The sequence below is a fragment of the Peromyscus eremicus genome, chromosome 3 (assembly GCF_949786415.1).
Source record: "Peromyscus eremicus chromosome 3, PerEre_H2_v1, whole genome shotgun sequence".
NCBI lineage: Eukaryota > Metazoa > Chordata > Mammalia > Rodentia > Cricetidae > Peromyscus > Peromyscus eremicus.
The window spans coordinates 95,755,779-95,777,403 of record NC_081418.1 but is presented as its reverse complement, the minus strand read 5'-3'; the positions used below and the strand labels follow the sequence as shown (position 1 = coordinate 95,777,403).

General features: G+C 39.1%; 1 protein-coding gene across 5 annotated transcripts in view; it reads left to right on the top strand.

The window, feature by feature from the left end:
* Alms1 (ALMS1 centrosome and basal body associated protein) overlaps positions 1–21,625 on the top strand; it is a 114,119-nt gene that overhangs the window by 83,180 nt on the left and 9,314 nt on the right. For all 5 annotated transcript variants that reach the window (XM_059258071.1, XM_059258068.1, XM_059258069.1 and 2 more), the window contains one exon: positions 5,292–6,433. In XM_059258071.1, the coding sequence (XP_059114054.1) occupies positions 5,292–6,433 (1,142 nt within the window). The remainder of the gene's footprint in view (positions 1–5,291; positions 6,434–21,625) is intronic.

Genomic DNA, 21,625 nt, shown 5'->3' with positions numbered 1-21,625 from the left:
AGAAGTTTTCTTCGTTGACCTAGTATGGTCTTCTTTTTTTTTTTTTTTTAATCATTACTCTTCACAGACAGCATAGGATAATGACCATTGACCTTAGCATTTACCTTGTTTCTGGTGTTAAAAGTAATCCAGTGACAATTTAAAGAATAGAAGTACTGATATACATCCATGTACATAGATATATGCAAGCCTCTTCCTGTTTTATGTAAAGCACTTGGCATCTACAGATTTTGGTATCTGTGAGAAGTCCAGGAACTAATTCCACCAGACACTGAGAAATGATGATCTTAGAAGTACAGTATCATGTCTTAGTACTGAAACATGGAAACCTGAAGTTACTCTAGAGTACTGAGAAGGATAACATCGATATATAATAGTAAAAAGCCAAATTAAATGACTTGGTTTGTATTTGACCCTGATATTATGACAAGAGCATACAGAACACAAACCATTACTGTTCAGCTGTCAATTTTTACCTGTTAGAAGATGTTTCCATGTAAGAAAAAGGAGCAAGCATTCAGTCTACTAACTCAGTATGCTGAAAAGAATTTTCAATAACTACTCACATGTAGAATATATAAAATAATTTTTTCCAAGGGTACAAGTCCTAGGAAAGGATGATAGTATAGAAAAACTGGATAACCACATTAGAAGAATGAAGTCAAATCATTACTTTACATAAAAATTACATCAAAAAAGATTAGACACAAACAGAAGACCTGAGCTCCTAAAACTAATAGAAGATATAAGAGTAAAGCTTCAGGAAACTGTATTTTGGTAATCACTTTTTTAATAAGACAAGTGAAACTTGGTTAAACTAAAAAACTTGTACACCTGGAAGCAAGCAAGAATGGAAATAGACGATCAGCAAAATTGGGAAAATCAACTCATCTGTCAAGAGTTACCCCTAGAATTTATAAGGAGCATGTGTACCTTGAAAACAAAAAAACAAACCTGACTTAAAAATGAACAAGGAGTTAAACATATAGTTCTCCAAAGAAAATATAGATTTGATCCAAGAGAATATGAAATGACACTCAACTAATTTAAGAGAAATGTAGCTCAAAACCACAAGGAACTAACAGCTCATGCTTATCAGAATGGCCACAATTAAAGGACGCTGCCAACTATTGGGAAGAATAAGGAAAACTTGGAATTAATGCACTACCAGCAGGAATGTAAAATGGTGTAGTTGTTCTGGAAAACAATGTTGTATTCCCTTAAAAAAAATTAAAGAATTACCAGTTGATATAGCAGTCCCACTTTGGTGCATATATTCAAAAGAATCCAGAGCAAGACCTCACACTTCACAACATGTTTATCAGTGTTATTCATTATAACCAAGAGGTAGAAGTGATCCAACTGTCCATCAGATAATGGATAAGGAAAGAGTGAATTATTGGTCAATGAAGAGTAGTTGTCTTAGTTTGGGTTTCTGTTGTGAAGAGTCACCATGACCACAGCAACTCTTATAAAGGGAAACATTTCACTGGGGTTGGCTTCTAGTTCAGAGATTTAGTTCATTATCATTATGGTGGGAAACATGGTGGCATACAGGCAGACATGTTGCTGGAGAGGTAGCTGAGAGTTTTACATCTTGATCTGCAGGCAGCAGAAGGAGACCGTGTGCCACACTGGGGATAGCTTGAGCATATGAGACCTCAAAGCCTGTCTCTACAGTGACGTACTTCCTCCAACAAGGCCATACTTCCTAATAGTGCCACTCCCTATGGGCCAAGTATTCAAATACATGAGTCTGGGGGGGGGGCTGTATATCTGTTCAAACCACCACTGTGGTATATGCCTGTAACCCAAGCACTCATGAAGCAGAAGCAGGAGGATTACAAATTATAGGCTACTATGGTCTACATAGTGAACTCAAGGTCATTATGGAATACATAACTAGACCTGTCTCAAACAAAACATCAAAAAAGAAAATGTGTTTAAAGATGGTTATTATGAAGCCTTCATGAGGAAATTATGCCACATGCTACAATGTGGATGAACCTTATAGGGACATAATACTAAACAAAATAGCCTAGTCACTAAGGTACAAGTATTTTTTGATTATACTAATATGAAATATCTCAAGTAGACAAAAATCATAGAAACAGAATGTAGAAAGGTGATTGCCAAGTGCTAGAGTTAGGAGGAGGATGGACATAGAATAGCGTTGTCCAGACAGACCTTGATTTTGTGATTTTCCTGTCTTAGCTTCCCAAGTACCTGGAATTGTAGGCTCCTGGCTTATTTTGGTAATAATGTTCTTTGGAACACAGTTTTCAAGTTTGATAAATGTGAGTATTCATTTATCATGACGCTAGCTATTAAAACAACTATTTCCTCATCAGATGGTCTTGAAACTTTTACCAAAAATCAACTGACTATAGATACATAATTTTATTTCAGGACTGTCAATGGTATCTGTTGATCTATGCTTTGATTCTATGATAATACCAATCTGTCTTGATTACTGTTGACTTATGGTAAGGTTTGACCTAGGGATGTGTTTTAAAACTTTGTTTTATTTTTCAGAATCATGTTTTCTCCTCTAGATTCCTTAAAATTGCATATGAATTTTAGAATTATTTTGTCAGTTTCTACAAAAGAACAAACTGGGATTCTGATAGGGATCGCACTGGGTCTATAGAGTGTTCCTATTTGTTCTCTTTTACTCTATGGATGAGATGCTTTTCATTTATTTAAATATTTAATTTCATAGCAGTAATTCGTAGTGTTCAGAGTATGGGTTTTGTGATTCTTTTATTAGATTCTTTTCTAGTGTTTTATTTTTGTGCTATAATGACTAGAATTATATTTTCAAGAATTTGTGTATAGGACTTTAATAATTTTGTAGTCATTTATAAGCCACCATATTTTTATGGGTAGCCTAATTTTCTTTCTTTCAATAGTGTATATGTTTGTATTTGTCTATGTGTATGTGTATACACATACATTACATAAAACTTATATGAAGTGCCTTTTTTTCCCCTGTTTCATGTGGTGAATATAGTCACACTGGTAATTAGAACCACTTCTGTATTAGTTTCTTTTTTATTACTGTGATAAAACAACATGATCCAGGCAACTTACAGAAAGAAGGGTTTATTTGGGCTTATGGTTCCAGAGGGATAGGAGTCCATCACCATCATGGAGAGGAAGTGTGGTAGCAGGCAGGTATGGTGACTGGAGCAAGTGTAGCAGAAGTTTTCTCCAGTCCTGCCTGGCCCACGGTCAGGACAAATCTCTCTCACTCGCCAGTCCCACAGTCACTCAGACCCAACCAAGTAAATACACAGAGACTTATATTACTTACGAACTGTATGGCCGTGGCAGGCTTCTTGTTATCTAGTTCTTCTATCTTAAATTAACCCATTTTTATAAATTTATACTTTTCCACATGGCTCGTGGCTTACCAGTATCTTACATGTTGGTACTCATGGCAGTGGCTGGCAGCAGCTCCTGATTCAGCCTTCCACTTTCCAGAATTTTCCTCTCTCCTTGTTCCGCCTGTACTTCCTGCCTGGGTACTGTCCAATCAGTGTTTTATTTATTAACCAATCAGAGCAACACATTTAACATACAGAACATCCCACAGCAAGCAAGCTAAGAGCTTATGTCTTAAAACTGCAAGCATGAAGAATAGAGAGTGAATTGGGAATGATGTAAGTCTTTGAAACCTCAAAGCCTGCCCCCAGGGATATACTTCATCTAGCAAGGCCACAACTAAGCCTTCCCAAACAGTGCCACCACCTGAAGACCAAGTATTCAAATGCCTGAGTCTCCAGGGGACATTGTCCTTCAGACCACTACAACACATAGGCATAGTTATATTTGCTGTATATCTTTTGTTACATGTTTGTGCTAGAATTGGTTTTTATTTTATTTTCAGTTTACTTACTGTAAGTATATAAAATTCAAATTGTAAGCACATATTTTTATCTTGAAACCTACCTAAGCTTTTATATTACTTCTAATTGTTTTTTTTTAATGGATTTCTTAGTAAAGGCTAGAATAGAATTCAGTTAACAACATTTAAAAGTTAAGGTGACTGTACATCTAACTGATATATCTGATACATAGATATAAATCTGGGATTGTAATATAAATCTATGAGTATATATTGACACTGCAATGATACTAAAAACCATGAGAAGAAGTGTGATCATCTTGAAAGGGACTTTTGGGTGTGAGCATACTATCTAGATAGAATTGGCTCTTTGGGGAGACCATTGGTCACATCAGAGCTGTTATAATCCAGTGGGGTGGCTAAACTCCATAAAATTTGAAGAGAGAATTGGTTTGGGAATGAGTTAAAGACCAGGAAAATACATGTTTGCTACTTTAGCAACTTGACTGTGAAGAGGAACAAAGGAATGAGCCAGCATAAGAGTTTCTGAATGCTGCTGCCATGATTTGAATGGGCCAGCAATCAGGGATGAAGTTTTAATGTGCAGCTCAGAGAAACACATTCTAGTAAACTGTAAGATATGATTGCCTTCAGCAATGCCTGTTTTGATGTGGAATGATTGCCCAAACATGAGGCTTTAAAATAAGTTCTTTTCACTTCACCCACTTAATGCTGATGGTGAAATCTCAGGGATTTTAGCTGGAGATATCCATCTAAGTCTTACTATCAGGGTGAACTTCTTTAAAGAAAGAACGCATACAAAAAATTGCCTATCTAGAACAGGTCATGAATATATAAGGGAACTAATGGTACTGTGGGGAACTAAAGGGCTGTCCTTGAGGTCACATAGCTTTGTCACATGATGGAAGAGTTCAGTCCAGATTTGTTTTGTTGTTGTTTTTGAGACAAAGTAGCCTTGACTGGCCTAGAACTCACTGTGTAGACCAGGCTGGCCTTTGAACTCTCAGAGGCCCAATGGCTTTTATACTCTAGCGCTTGGACACTTATTTTTAGTTTTTGAGACAGGGTACCATATAATTAGACCAGGCTGGCCTTGAACTGGTTGTGTAGCAGAGGATGACCTGGAATAACTGATCCTCCTGTCTCTATTTTTTTAGTGCTGGGACTATAAATGAAGTTTATAGCATTTTGGGAATTGAACCAAGGGCTTTGTGCGTGCTAGGCAAGCACTCTTTCATCTGACATCCAGCCCCAGCTCTGTCACATAATGGCAGAGTTAACCCAGAATCCATATATTTTGATTCATGTCAGTCTGGTTGCTAAGCACATGTTCTATGTCTAAAGAAAAAACAGTATTTATAAAGGAATACAAATATTTCCAAATTCTTTCAAAATCTTTTTTTCTTTTTGTTCTTTTCAGAGTCTGAATGTCATTCAGCATTTGAAAACACCACTCACTCGGTCTTCAGGTCAGCCAAGTTTTACTTCCATCATCCAGTGCACCTGCCCCATGAGCAAGATCTCTGCCATGAGTCCTTGGGAAGGAGTGTTTTCATGCAGCACTCGTGGAAGGATTTCTTCCACCATCATTCAGAACACAGCTGCCTTCCTCCTCCTGGCCCAAGTGCAGACAAGACCAAGATGGATTATACTAGAATTAAAAGCCTCAGCATCAATTTGAATTTGGGAGACAATGAGAAGATGCATACTATCAAGAATCAGGCCAGAGACCCAAAAAGCAAAAGACAGACGAATGACCATAAAAAGGATCAGAAGGTCACTCCAGAGTTAACAACGCAGTGCACCGTGAGTTTGAATGAACTCTGGAATAAGTACCAGGAGCGACAGAAGCAGCAGAAACCTCCTGGCGTTTGTGATAAGAATGAACTCTCTTTGGTGGAACGACTTGATCGTTTGGCTAAACTGCTTCAGAATCCCATCACACTTTCCCTCCAGGCCTCAGAAAGTACACAAGATGAAAGCAGAGGGGGACGAGGAATGAGGGGGCGGACTGGGAGGAGGCAGCATCAGCAGAAAGGCAAGCTGCAGAGGAAGTGGCCTAAGAGCCTAGAGAAAGGTCAGAGTACTGGTGACTTTAGAAAAAGCAGAGTGCTGTCTCATCACGGTGGGAAGTCCAATCAGATTAAGATTGAGCAGGTTAAGTTAGATAAATACATCTTGAGAAAACAACCAGGTTTTAATTATATCAGCAATACCTCCTCGGAATCTAGACCCTCAGAGGAAAGTGAGCTCCTCACAGATAGTCCCAACATTTTTTCCAGCACGACTTCTCCCGTGGACTCAGATGTATTGACCCAAACTGACCGGGATGTGACTTTAAATGAAAGGAGTAGCTCCATATCCACCATTGACACAGCCCGATTGGTCCAAGCTTTTGGCCATGAAAGACTGTATTTGTCACCCAGGCGAATTAAATTATACAACAGTGTCACTAATCAACAGAGGAGATATCTGGAGAAGTGGGCCAATCACAGCAAGAAGGCACTGAACACAGGCTATCCCCAAATGACTTCTGAGCACACCAGGAGGAGGCACATCCAGGTACACGGCTACAAATTCAACTGGCATTGTGACTGCCTTTTTTGTGGACTTTTTAGTTAACCTCTTCACACAGGTGGAAAAAAAAAAAGCCATTTGCCCTTTCCTCACTATAACGTTTCTTCCCAGCTGAAAAGAGTGAGAAAGTGTAGCACAGCACTATTGTTTGTTGTCATTTCTTTCCACCAACACACACTTGCCAATCACCCTTTGGATGCAGACCTTTGCACTAGATAGTTTTCAGAATCTGTGAAGTAAAAGGAAGACCCTGACCAAGGGAGCTTCAAGCTTAGCATGGCCTCTGTTCGGCCCGGGGAAGGGGGTTTTGTTTTGTATTCTTTCCTCCTGTCTTCTGAGAAGTATTTGAATTGCCTTTAAACACATACACATATAATACGACATTGTTTTTAAGTAAATGAAACATTAGGATCATACAAAAATTGAAAATGGGGTAAGCCACACCATGATTTAAAAGAAATAAGATGGAAAGGCAACTTAAAGCCAGAGGGCAATAAATACACCTGGTGGATGTGTTTGCCAGAAATAAGCTACAAGTTTGGTGTTACATGCTCTGGAAGATAAGTTGTAGTCACTTAACATTGAATTATAAAAGCAAGTCAGAATTTCAAAATCATTAGTTATTTCAGTTACAAATACCTAAGTGAAGTTTCCTCATCTGTCTTCATAAAGAAGACATTACAAGGTAACAGACTTCCAAATCCCTCATGGTAGATGCCACAGCCGCCAGGCTGTGAGGTTGCATTACTTCAATACGAGTTGGTTAAAAAAAAAAAAACAAACAAAAAAAAAAACCACAAGAGTAAAATTAGAGCCATATACATGATGGTGCACACTTGCTATCTCAGCATTCAGGATGCTGAAGCAAGGGGAATCATGAGTTTGAGGCCAGCCTTAGCTACTTAGTGTAAACCTGTCTCAAAAAGCAAAATCAAATCTAGAGAAGAGCTCTCCAAGGAGAGATGCTCTGTCCATTGGAATAGGAAAAATAGAATTTATGTTTATTTTACTCAAGCTTTCAAGTTTTCTATTTTTGTATATTTTATAATTATATGGTTAGTGAAATAATTTATAAATAAATGCAATTTGTGCTCAAAAATACTTTGTTGGTAGGATTTCATGGCCATTGCTGGCCTATAGGGAAGGAGATAGGAGATGCTCTGTTTACCATAAGCAGTATTTCTCATGAGTAAGCTTTGGGTGGATATGAAATGACACTGATCACATACATTGATTTTTTTTTTTTTTTAAGTCATAAACAGACTGGAAATAACACTGGAAAGAGGGAAGAGGATTCAGGTAGAAAGTTAATGTGTGACCACGTAATACAAAGTTTACACTTTTGAGCTGAACATCATGGTATATATCTGTATTTGAAGTACTCAGGAAGCTGAGACAGGAAGATTGCTGTGAGTTCAAGACCATCCTGAGATACTTAGTGAGACCCTATCTCAAGAGTCTAGAAAGTTTTTTTTCCCCCTGCTTAAATAATTAAAAGACATTTGGGGCTTCTAATAATCATCCATGCCCTGCCCTTTTCACCAGCCCTTGGCAGCCAATCTTCTGCTTCTGTTTCTGGGGACTTGTCTGTTCTGGTCATTTCATATAAACACAACTATATAGTATGTGATTTTTGTCAGGCTCTCCCCAGCCCCCACTCCTTTTGAGCCAAGTGCTCTACCACCAAGCTGTAGTTCCAGCCCCACATCAGTCTTATGTTTTTCCAAGACTCATCTATGTTAAAGCACAAACAGTATTTTCGATTTTCATGTTTGATACTATTCTGTTTTATGTGTCTACAACATACTGGTTTTTTAATCAGTGTATACATCCAGTGATAGACAGTTGGATACTTTCAACTCTTCAGCTGTTGTGAATAGGGCTGATCCTGGATCCCTATAATATGCAGTTCTTTGTGGTACACCTAAGAGTGGAAATGCCAAATCATATGGCAATTCTCTCTTACTAAGGAACTGCCCAACTGTTAAGACCACAGTGGCTGTCCTTTCTGCTGCTCCCAGCAGTCTTGTGAGGGCTCCTGCAGACCGCCTCCTCTGTGGCTGCATGGTTTTACACTCTCACCAGTACTGTACAAGGGTTTCCATTTCAACACATCCTTACCAGGATTTATTTTCTGTTTTTTAATTTTATCTTCTAGCTGTGCTATTGACTAGGAAGTGGTTTCTCACTGTGAATTTGATTTACCTGTAGTGATTAACCATGTTGAACTTGTAGTATATGCATTTTAACCATTTGTATATCTTCTTTAGCCTTTTTTTTTTTTTTTTAAGTCCTTTGACCTTTAGAAACTTAGCTACTTGGCTTTTCGTACTGGAGTTGTTAGACTTTTCTTTATCTTCAGTATAGTAGCTCCTTACTAAATGCATATTCTGAAAATACGTTTTCCCATTCAGTAAGCGGCCTCTCACACAGTCTTTTTGTTGGTGGTATCTTGTGACATAAAGCAGTTTTAATAGTGCAGCATTTGCTTTTTGTTACCTGTGTTTTGGGAGTCATATCCGAGAAATTGTTGCCAAATCTGATGTCATAAGGTTTTTGTCTTTTTAGTCTAGCTTTAATATTTAGAAATTCTATTTTGAGTTAATTTTTATATATGGTATTCAGAAAGGATCTATCTTCATCTTTTGGCATGTTGTGTCTAGTTCTGGCAAGATCGTCTTTTACACTATTTTTTCCCATTTGTTCCTTGGCACTGTCGTCAGAAATCATGTGCGCTGTGTGACTGTGTGCGCCATCAAAAGTTTTGTTAGAAAGAACTGTCCTGTTTTCGAGATTGTTTTGACCACTCAGAGTCCTTTAATAGCCCATACTTGTAAATATTTTATTCTTTTTGATGCTATTGTAAGTGTAATTGTTTTAATTTAATTTTTGGATTATTTGTTGGTATATAGATACATAGCTAATTTTTACATGTTGATCTTGTACCTTAGCAGCATTGTTAAATTGATTTGTTACCTCTTTTTTCTCTTCTCGTCTCTTCTCTTCCTCCCTCCCTCCCTCCCTCCCTCCCTCTCCCACTCTCCCTCCCTTCCTCCCTCCCTCTCTCTCTTTCTCTCTCTCTCCCTCTCTCTCTCTCTCTTTCTTCCTTTTTTTTTCTGAGATAGAGTTTCACTATGCATCCCTGTCTGTGCTGGAACTCACTCTGTAGACTTGGCTGGTCTCGAACTCACAGAGATCTGCCTGACTCTGCCTCCTGGGTGTTGGGATTATTTAATTCTTAATTTTCTTGTAGAACATGTAGAATTTCCTCTCATCTGCAAATAGAGACAATCTTTCTTCTTTTCAGTTTGGATGGTTTTAATTTTTCTAATTGATTTACCGAAAACTTCTAGTAGATTGTTAAATGGTAAAGCAAGTATTCTTGTTTATGTTTGCAGGAGAAATACTTTTAATCTTTCACAATTGAGAATGTGTTAACTGTGGACTTTTCTCTCGTGATTTGTTGTATTGAGGAAGTTCCCTTTTCCTCGTCTGTATTTTATTTTTATTATAAAAAGTTTTTGGTTTTGGTCAAATTTGGCAGCTGATGAAATGATCATCACTACCATCCCACTTTCTATTAATATGGTTTACATTAATTGAGAATCACATGTTGAATCGAACTTCCAGTCCTGGTGTAATTCCCATTTTGTTACGTTATGCAATCCTTTTCTTGTGCCATGGGATTCAGTTTACTAGACTTGCATCTGTATTCATATGGCCTGTAGTTGTCTTATGATGTCTTTGCCTTCTTTGTTGTCAGGGTAGTACCAGCCTCATGGACCGAGTTTGTCATCCTGCTGTGTTTTGATGATGAGTGATAGATTGATGCTGTTGTTAATGTCAATTCTTTATGTGTTTGAAAGAACTCACCAGTGAGTGCCATAGCCATAGGTCATGTGTTTTTCTTTGATTTCTATTTCTTGAGTCAGTTTTTGTATTTTGTGTTTTTTAGTAGGTATTACTTATTTTTAAAAGATTTATTTATCTTATTTTATATGGCTTTGAAACTCAAAACTCCCTGTCTGTTTCCTGTTGTGCCACCGCAACTATGTATTTGTTGTTGTTTTGTTGTTTTAATCATACAGAAAAGTCAAAAGTTTTAAACTGGAAATACAGTAATGCTGACTGTAATAATTACTTAATTGACTTTAGGAGTGTTTCTTTAGTCATGTTGTCTGAGTCCTCTACAAAGCCTGATTTCAATCTTTAAAAGGGTATATGATTTGAAAACATGTTCTTCCCCCATTTTTTTCCTCTTTTTATTAAGAACTTTTTTCATTCATTTTACACACCAATCAAAGATCCCCCTCTTCCCTCCCCCCCCCCCCCCCGCGCCCCCAGTCCCCCCCTCCCAACCCACCCCCTCTTACCCCCACAAGGCTGCACAAGGTGTCCCATCATAGGTAGTGGGCTCCAAAAAACCCCTTATGCACCAGGGGTGGCTTCTGACCCTACCACCAGGGGGGCCCCTAGCAGATCAAGCTACACAACTGTCTCACCATGAGAGGGCCTAGTCCAGTCCCATGCAGGCTCCACAGCCGTTGATCCAACTTTCATGAGTTCCCACTAGTTTTGATTTGGTCATCTCTGCAGGTTTCCCCATCATTATCATGATGCACTTGCTTATGGAATCCCTTTTCTCTCTCCGACTGGACTCCTGGCTTTTTTTTTTTTTTTTTTTTTTTAAAAAAAAACAGTGTCTCTCTACGTAGCCCTGGCTGCTCTGAACTCGCTGCGTAGACCAGTTTAGTTGGCCTGGAACTCAAAAGATCCAACTGCCTCTGCCTACCAAGTACTGAGGTTAAAGACGAGTGCCACCACTCTGCGCTCGTTCTTCCCTGTTTTGCATTGCTCTGCAGACTGTTAATTTCACTTGCAATGCGGCACTCAAACTTTAGCGTCCTGTTCGTGTACTTCAGCACTTGTGCACCTTCGTGTTGCATCTTACACGCCTCGACCCAAAGTCACACAAAGAAATACTCCTTACTTTTCTCCTAGTGGCTCTATAATTTTAGCTTTCATTTAGTTTATGTCAATTTCAGCTACTCTTTAAAGGTTGTATGGGGCAGCCTTATTTCTTTGTGTGTTGCTATCCAGCTGTCCTAACACCATCTGCTGCAGACTAGTTTTCCTCCACTAAGTATTTTGGACACCCTTGCCAGATATATTTTCTAATAAGAAACTGTAAAATTTGTGTGTCGGGGGGGATATTGTTTGTCTTTATTTTATGAGTGTGAGTGTTTTGCCTGCATGTATGTATGTACGTGCACCTCATGGGGTGTTTGTCTGGTGCCCATGAAAGTCAGAAGAGGGCATCAGATCTCCTGGAACTAGAGTTACACATGGTTTTGAGCCACTATACAGGTACTGGGAATCAAACCCTGGTCTTCTGCAAGGAATTAAAAAGTGCCCTTAACCACTGAGCCATCTCTCCAGCTCCCTATCCCCACCCAAAACTTGTTTTTGTGTGACACTAATAGGTGTGCAGAGAATTCAGATTTCCAAATCTCTCATTAATTTTTATTTTCTGCCTGAATGATCATCTGACCCTCCAGTTTTGTCCTAGTGAATCTTCTCAGAAGTGTGGTGAAAGAGAAGTACGAGAGAAATACTGTGCAGTTTCTATACCTTTTCTATCTCCTCTTCCTCCACCTCAGCTTCATCATCACCCTTTTTTTTGATATACATAGTTTTTCTGTGTAACCTAAAGCTTATTCCAAGCTTGTAATCTTTCAGCCTAAGTCTCCCAGGTTGTAGCTTTACAGTATAACGCTATCATGCCTGACCAAAAAAAATAACTTTAGTGCTAAGAATTGGTTGAATTAAATGTGTTCCCATTCATGGCCTCCCTTTAAAAAAATTTCCTTGTAGCCGTTCTTATTTCAATCATGTGACTGGCCTTTAAAAAATGTATTTTGAGTCACATGGGTTCTTAAAAATTACTGTGTTGCTGAGCTTGTGGTGGCGCACGCCTTTAATCCCAGGACTCAGCGGACAGAGGCAGATGGATCTCAGAGTTCGAGGTCAGTCTGATCTGCAGAGCAAGTTCCAGGACAGCCAGGGCTACACAGTGAAACCCTGTCTTGAAAAACCAAGAAAAAAACAAAAACGTGTGTGTGTGTGTGTGTGTGTGTGTGTGTGTGTGTGTGTACACGCATTTCAGTATAAAAAGCATACCACTGTTTCTTCTTCCTCCTCTTCCTCTTCCTCTTCTTCCTCCTCCTCCTCCTCCCCCCCCATCCTTTTCCCCTTCTTCCTTTTATGCTCATTGGTTCAGAATCCATTGGCATCTGATCATTACAAGTATATCTAACCCAGGTGTCTAATCACTGCATAATACTCTATGGAGACTCTGCACATTTACATGTGCTCTGCTGGGCACTCAGCCCAGATGTCCAGTACACAAAACAAGCAGTGCAGATCTTTGTCTCTCTGTGACGGTCCTTCACATATATACTGGAAGTGGGATTCTTGTCAGGCTACACGAATACTTAATTTCATACCAGAGTACAAAATTTCTTTTTTAATCTTTATTCCTGCCTGAATTGTATAAAAATTTCCATTTCTACTTTTCAGCTGATAATATCAAATCTTCATTTGAAAATAAGAAATACAGATTTCTAAACCATGTAAAGATAACATTTTGTTGTTGTTTTGTTTTCGTGTGATCTTTTTGGTTTTTCTTGTTTTGTGTCTGAGTGAATGCTACTTGTCTTTGTCTGCCATATTCTCAAACTGTGGCTATGGCACAGTAGCACATCTGTCCTTGTCAAAAGAGAAGCTTTAAAGAGATTTATTTTCAGCTTTAACACATTGACTTGCCCACCCATAGACGGTTCTAATACAGAATATGACCAGTGGAGTGGATGCTCTTTGAGACTCACATACACATGAAGAAAGGATGGGAGACTGTGGTACAGTATTAACAAGTTTGTTTTAAGATATCTCTGTAAAACTCTATTCTCAAAACGCAGCACCCATTGTTAATTCCAAACATCAATGGAGTATTTACAAAAAATAATTGTACATTAGGCAAAATGTTGACAAATCTCAAATTAGTTTTATAAGTAAGCTGGTATTCTGTAACCACAACACAGTAAAACTGAGCTGAACAAGTATTTTAAAATTAAATACATGAGAGTGAAATAAATCTTTTCAAGGTGGTAACAGTATGTCAAAACTGTTGTGGCTAAATCTGTGGTAAGAAGGGCTTGTCCACTATAGGAATCCATTTCCAGGACTGATCAGTACAGTCGAACAGATCCGTTGAAAGAACAGTAGTTCCCTCTCTGGTTGTTCTTGCCACAGAAGGAAAGAAGATCATATCTAGGGATATGGAGACACAGGCACAGACAAAGGGATGTTCCTTAGATTTACATGAGTGGGTTTGCCTTCATGTATGTGTGTGCATCACATGGGGATAAAGGTGATATTTTTAAAGGTGGTTTTGCAGTTTTTAGGCAGATATATTTTAGAATCTAAATAGATGATGATTGAGGAAAATGTAAACTGACCAAAAAGTTACAAAACCTACCTAGTTAGCTAATCAAAATTGAATTGCTGTCTATAATCTATAGCCTACTACCTCCTGCCCCTGAATATAACCCCTCTGGGATGTGTGCTGTGTTATCCCCAGGCCCAGTTTAGGGACTCAGCTTTTTAACATCTGCCAATACTCTGAAATGTGTTTAAAAATATTTAGTTTAAGATTTGCTATTTATATTTTTATGTTGTCTTTTATAACCTTTTTCATTATTCTCTGAAGATATTTTTGTTGATTCTTACATATTAGTTGGACTGCAATTGTGTTGTTATATATATTGTTTTTCTATTCATTCTATTAGCCCCAACCTCAAGATTATAAACAAACTTTCTACTAAAAAATATGTAGGGGTAGGGGAGCAGTACATTTAAACTGCTAATTACGTACAATTTATTTTGTATGTAAGCATTTCTAAATAGTCAATTATCACTAAATATCTTTTAATAAGAAAGTAATATAGCCGGGCAGTGGTGGCGCATGCCTATAATTCCAGCACTTGGGAGGCAGAGGCAGGTGGATCTCTTGTCAGTTTGAGACCAGCCTGGTCTACAGAGCTAGTCCAGGACAGGCTCCAAAGCTACAGAGAAACCCTGTCTCGAAAAAACAAAAAAAAGAAAGAAAGTAATGTAAAATTACTAAGAAAATCTGGTGTCCTTTTGGTAAGCTGGACTCTTAATCATTAAGACTCACTAATTGAGTAGCATGGTTCTTTTAACAGTTGGATTATGGGGACCTGGTCAAAATGAAACGATCTGAAGTGGAAGTTAATTCTGGCTCAAATATGAAGTTTTATTCACTAATCCTAAAATTGGATCAGAGCCTCCAAGTAAACCTAACAGATCAGGTGCAGTTAAAAAGTCTGAGTCAAAATGATGTCCATTCACCCGTGAGTGATCATGATCCCTCTGGATATTTAAAGCCAGCAGTTAAGGGGCTTAAGAGAGTACAAAGAAGAAGAAAAGCCATTTCCAGACCATAATGTTCCCAACTTGATAGAAAACCTTTGAATTGCTACTATCCTGCTCTGCCACTCTTCGAGGTTTTCGTGACTATGAGAAAACTTCCTGCTTTCCCCACATATTGATGGTGGAGTTAAGTCCTTGGTTACCTTTCTCTGGTGTTCCTCAGTCCTGCTGTATCTGGAAACTTTCCTGACCTTGACCATAAAGACCTCCATAGTGTGTTAACCGCCTTGGTAGCTACAGCTTGAATGTTGGTGTCACAGCTGTTTTCCTATTTTTCAGTCCTCCCTCACATGGGACCAGGAAAAAAGCAACAACAACAAAAAAACAAACAAGAACCTATTCAGATACAATGGCCTTTTAACCTTCTGGGGGAAGGTTTTTTTTTTTTTTTTTTTTTTTTTTTTTTTTTTTTTTTTGGTTTTTTCGAGACAGGGTTTCTCTGTGTAGCTTTGCGCCTCTCCTGGAACTCGCTTTGGAGACCAGGCTGGCCTCGAACTCACAGAGATCCGCCTGGCTCTGCCTCCCGAGTGCTGGGATTAAAGGCGTGCGCCACCACCGCCCGGCGGGGGAAGGTTTTATACACATATTTTGTTTGTTTTTGAAATAGGGTCTCTCTACATAATCCCAGCTGTTTGGAACTCACAGTGTAGACTAGGCTGGCCTCAAATTCACAGAGATCTGCCTGCCTCTGCCTCCCATTAAAGGTGTGTGCCACTATGCCCAGCAATTTTTTATAATGAGTATCATTTGTAACTTTTGTCTCTAGGAATTACATGTCAAAAGGTTATTTTTTGTACAGACACATAATTGTTACCCTTTAGTGGGCCAGTATATTTTATTATTAGACTATAGTTATTTGGACATCAGCTGTAGTTGGTCTGGATATTTCTAAAAGCCTTTTGACAAGAAGCATGTTTTGGTACCATAGAGCCCCTTTGGTTTTGACTGACTAGAGTGTATTTCTGGCTTAAACTTAGGTAGTTATAATTACCATCCATCCATTCCTTAGAAGGAAAAACCTCTCCCCTCAGTTGCCTAGCTGACTGAAGGCCATTGAAATTAAGCTAACAAATATGATTTCCCAAGTTCATTTTTTATTATATTCAGAGTAATTTCTCTGTTTTGGACAGGGTCTCATGTAGCCCAGGCTGGCCTTTAACTTGATGTGTACCCAAAGATGATTTTGATTACCTGATTCTTGTGCCTCTGCTTCCCAAGTGCTGGAATACAGTTATACACCATCACACCTGCCAGTTGGGTTGTCTACTGACTGGTATGATTAATGAAAAAAAATTAGAAGTAGTTTTAGACTTTTTAAAAGTTTAAATAAGCTGGGACATAGTGGCAAATACCTATACTCCCAGAATTTGGAAGGTTGAGGCAAGTAGATCAGAAATGCAGTCACCTTCACCTACAAAGGCCAGACTGGGCTACATGAGATCCTCTCTTCATAAATACAATATTTAATTTGAAGGCTTCTTTTCTGGATCTTTCTGATGTCTAATCAATAAATGTGGGAATGGGTCTTATCTAGTACTTTATAACTTAAAAGATACTATAAACGTCTATAGAACCCTCCCTGTAATGGTGGCATTTTCCCTGTCCATGTGTAGAACCGGGCGCCAACAGGTGGGTTTGTTCTCATAATAAACACTGGAGAGAGCAGCCAGCTAGCTGCTTGGTTCTTCCAAGATGATACACAAAAGAAAGTGTACACCATGGTAACTGATGCCATTTAACTTGAAAACGCTTCAATCGTTATTGGAAGCCCCATGTTGGAAAACAAAATGAGCCAATCCACACTCATCTGGAGGTTGATAAAGTGCCGGCCGGCATCCTTCTGTGGACAAAGTCCTGGTCTATTGCTTGTCCGAAGCATCTGTCAATGAAATTTTAACAGTGTAACCCATGGTGGATCCCAAAACTAGTTGGACACAAAGTGCGAGTCTTTTCATGGTGACTTTGGAATCTGGGTAGAACTCAGTATTTCCTGCACCATTGCTTGACTGGCCATATGCCTTCGGTTTTACTCTAGGGTGTGGGGCTGCATTTCACCTGATGTTTTCACGTTATACCATAGCACGTTTATTATTTTTATGGCCAAATACTCCACTGAATTGAATGCCACATTTTGTTTTGTCATTCAGTTCATTTTCTTTTTGCCTATTTTCAACAAAGCTGAGTCAGCATGTATACATTTTTATGTGTTGGCCTGTTTTCCCTTTTCTTGGGAATATACCTGGGGTGGAATTGTTTGATCCTATGCAACTCTCTTAACATCCAGTGAAATGCCAGACTTTGAAAAATGTCTTTAGCATTTCACATCGCCATAGGCAGTGTAGACATGTCAGTTTCTCAGCATCCCAGTTAGTATTTGTTTTGTCGCCTGTTGTGGTGGCGCACGCCGGTAGGATTTGCTGAAGGAGGCGGAGGCAGGAGGATCACGAGTATTTGTTTTGTCTCCTTTGGCTTTTGCCATCATTTTGTTGGGAGGAGTTTATTTTTAGACTATAGCTTTGAATATTTAACAAAAAATGCACTGTAAATGTGCGTTTCCTCTGACTTTCGTGCATTCACAACGGGTCGTGTATCTTGGAAATACAGAGGGCCTGTAGTCCTGTCCATCGCTATCACACTCGGTTTGAAGCAGGGCACACCAGCCTTTGCTTCAGCAGCCCCTCTGCAGCATCTCCTTAAAGGGCAGACCAGTGCATGCATCTTAGACCCTAATTATCAGAGGTTTTTACTACTAAGATTGCAATCCACTTGCTTTGGGCATTCTGTCATGGGAAACAGGTCTAGCTTTCTCCTTCTTAGCTCCCTGCTCACAAGGTTTATTTCTCAAGGTATCCACTTTAACCATTCCTCACAGATACTGTGTGGAAGAACTTTCCATTTCCTTTTCCAACTACAGTAGCTTTCTTGGGGATATGTTTGTGGATATCCTACTTTAAAACTTGGACCTTGAACTAAGCATGTTGATAGAATCAGTTTACCACTTTTATAGGGCTAAAATTTCTACAACCTAGCACCATCAAACTCATTATGTCCTTATTGCCACACTCATCACTTCAAGCCTTTGTTTTGTTAATTCCTTCTTGAACTGGTAATACAGCCCAGTGAAATTAGAAATAATATGCCGTGAGTATTTGATGAGTGTCCTTCCCACTCTTCTTACCAGGCCTCAACTCATCCGAGGCAACCTGTGTTAACAGTTTCTAGCGCAAGTGAGTTGTGCAGTCATCAGCATACCCACTTCAGAGTATTTCGATCTGGGAAGCTGCCTTGTTTTTGTTTACAGTTACTCCCAGCTTTGGGAACCCTTATCTTGCCCATTCTGCACAGTTCATATAGAGTCACTGATGATGCAGCCTTTTCCATCTGGCTTGCTTGCTTTAGTGTGATGTTTTCAAAGTTTATCCATGTGCTATGTTGTCAGTAATTCCTCCTACTATTGAGTAGTAGTTGGTTATATGGGTTTTTTACCACATTGTGTCTATTAATGGACATTTAGAATGTTTAGATTGTTTTTTAATTATCAGAATATGACTATGAACATTTATTTAGAAGTTTTATGTAAGCATTTTCATTTCCTTTAGGTGTGAAATGGCTTATGATAAATTTTTAATGTTTTAAGAAACTGTTTCTTCAGAATGCCCATGTGCAGTGTATTGAACATTCCAGTTCTTCCACATCTTACCAAAACTTGTCATTATTTATGTTTTGGGTATGACCATCCTAAATGATGTGAAGGCACTTCATGATGCTTTTAATCTGAACTTCACAAATGACTGGATAGTAAAGATCTTTTTGTGTGCTTGTCTTTGGTGGGAAGGATACTCAGATATTTTGCCCATTTTAAAGCTAGGTCATCTGTCTTCCTGTTCAGCTCAGATGAGTTTTACGTATTTGGGTCTCGCTCGGCCTTTTGTGTAAGACCAAGTGTGGTATCTGGTCTCGCCAGCTGTATATTTTTGTCACAAGTCTTACTAGGTGTATAACTTGAGGACAAGTTGTGTTCCTGCACTCAGTTTATTTTAGAAGTGAAATTTAATTTAATGTTCAAATGGTGAATAATACAGTTGGGTTTAACATTTTTTTCCCCTTGTGAATTGTGCTGTTGGTATTAGATCCAAGTTTTTTTTTTTCCTGGTCAAAGTAACAAAGATTTTTCTCTTATGTTTTCACTTTAAAACTTATATAGGCATGTCCCACCTGTAGTCCACATGCATCTCAGGATAGCTACTGTGCTATTCATAGATGGCAACGTCATATAGCGATCTCAGAAAGCTTGGACATACCTGTTGGTTTTAGTAATTATTTAGCTCTGCTCAGTGCATTTTTGTGTATGTGATGTGGTGTCTAAAGTCATCTTTTATATGTGAAGATTCATTTGTTCTAAATCCCTTGCTCAGAGGTCTGTCCTTTGCTCCAGTGGGTAGCCTTGGTGCCTTTCTGAAAAATCGTTGACCATAATCATAAGAGTTACTTTATCACTCTCAATTCTGTTTGAATTTAAAAACACCCAGTTTTTAACCTCAGTTATACTGTCTTAATCATTGTAACTTTGTTTTGAAATTAGGAAATGATTTTTTTATCTGTTCTTTTTCTTTCCTTATAATTTTGGGCTCTTATGATCCTTTGCCTTTCCATGGAAGCTTGAATCCATCAGCTTATAAATCTCTTCTGGAAGGTTCATTAGGATTTTTTAGGCTTATGGAGAACCTGCAAATTAATATGGAGAGACTTGCCATCCTAGCAGTTTTTGAGTCTTCTAACTCATATACATATGAGTGTCTCACCATTTATTTAGATTTTTAACTTCTCTCATAAATACTTTGTAGTTTTTTTTCTATTGTGAACGAGACTGTTTCCTTCATTTTCAGTTTTCACAGTGCTGGAGTACAGACGTGACTTGGCTGTCTTGAAACTCAGCCCCTTTGGGGGCACCTCCTGTACTTGTCTCTCACAGCAGTTGAGGTTTGTGGTGTTTCCTGCCATCAGATCATAGCCCTATTGTCCCTTCTGTGTTTGCACATGTTTGCTTTTTAACATCATAGCCTTCTCAAAGTTTTACACTAGTTGGGTTTTTGTTTTGTTTAATGCCTACCATCAAAACCTTTTTTATTTGTTTGTTTTGAGATGATGGCTCACTTTTTTGCCCAGGCTGGGCTTAAACTCATGAAGAGCTGAGATTTTTTTTCTAGCATTTCTTTTGTTGATTTTTTTTCGTTGTTGTTGTTATATACATGCCTTTATTCATTCGTTTGTTTTGAGACAGGGCCTCACTGTGTAGCTCAGGCTAGCCTCAGGCTGCAGTCCTTCTGCCTCCTCCCAAATGTTGATTACCGGTGTGAGCCAGCATGTTCAGCCTCTTTCTACACTTCCTGTAATTTCAGGAGTAAAAATTTCAGTTCCATTTCTAAGTGAGGAAACTGGCACAAAGAGACAACGAATAAAGGCAGAATCTAACACTGGCTTGGAGCTTAGGATTCTAGGCTTGGAGCTGGCTTTTGTTTTTTGTGGTTTTCCCCTCCTGCATCAAAATTTCCATCATTCTGTCTACACAGTGCTCTGGCCTTTAATTTACATAATTTTCACTACTAAACATCCTTTGATTTGATTTGGGTCATGCTCCTGTTCCTTGAGAGCCTCTCTGGCACTCTGGGTGTTTATTATATAGAAATCTTGCTTTCTAAATCTCCAAGGCATTTATACAGAAAACATGAAGCAAGCCTGGCCAAGCCTAGAGAACAGGAGGTACTCAGTGGGGATTTGTGCAGTGCACGTTGTCTACCCAGGCCTTTCCGCGTGTTGAAATAACACTAGGGTAAGTGTGGACGTAGTGGCCGTGGTCTGCCAGCATGTGCTGTCACTTCAGTCCCTGGAACTCGATCTGGTTCTCAACATGCTGTCCTTCTGTCCCCAGATAAGTATACTGGACATGCTGCCACTTAGTGACGGTGTCTGCCGGGAAACGGCTAACCTGGCCGTCCAGTTTTTGTCTTCTTTCCCATGCTTGGACATTTGCTAGCCTTGACTTTCACGTGCCTGGAGATTATCAGATTGATGATCAGCTCTAAACTTGACAGGTCAACGGTGTTAAACTCACCAGTTTACAATACTTACCCTTCTGAAAATCAAAATGTTTCCTTCTACAGATGTCTTATCATTGCTCCTTTTTTCCCCCAGGATTCTGGGCTAAGTTCCCAGAGGCCTTGGAGTATAGTTTTTATAGTTCAAAGAAGTTGATACATGGCTTGAGCTGCACAACACCTCTATCAAACTTGCTTTGAAAATGTCATTTATCACTTATTAAAAATTCGGGTGATCAAACCTCTCCCCTAGAGATTCTGCCCCCCTCCCAGAGCTCTTCCACCCCCAGACATTTTATGATGAGCAGGCTTAAACACCCTTCAGCTTGAGAGGTATCAGTGGGGCAGAGCACCTGCTGTGCCATCATGCCAACCAGTGCTCAGGTGCCCAGACCTGCCCACAAGCTGGCCATCCTTTATATGCCCGTATTCCCAGATCTGAGGGAAGGGAGAGACGGGGTTGCTGGGCCTTCCTAGCTTCCAATCTAGTTGTGAAAATGTGAGCCCAAAGGCCAGGACTTGCCGCGAAGGAATCGATTGAGAGTGATGGAGGAGGCTGCTGTTGCCCTCT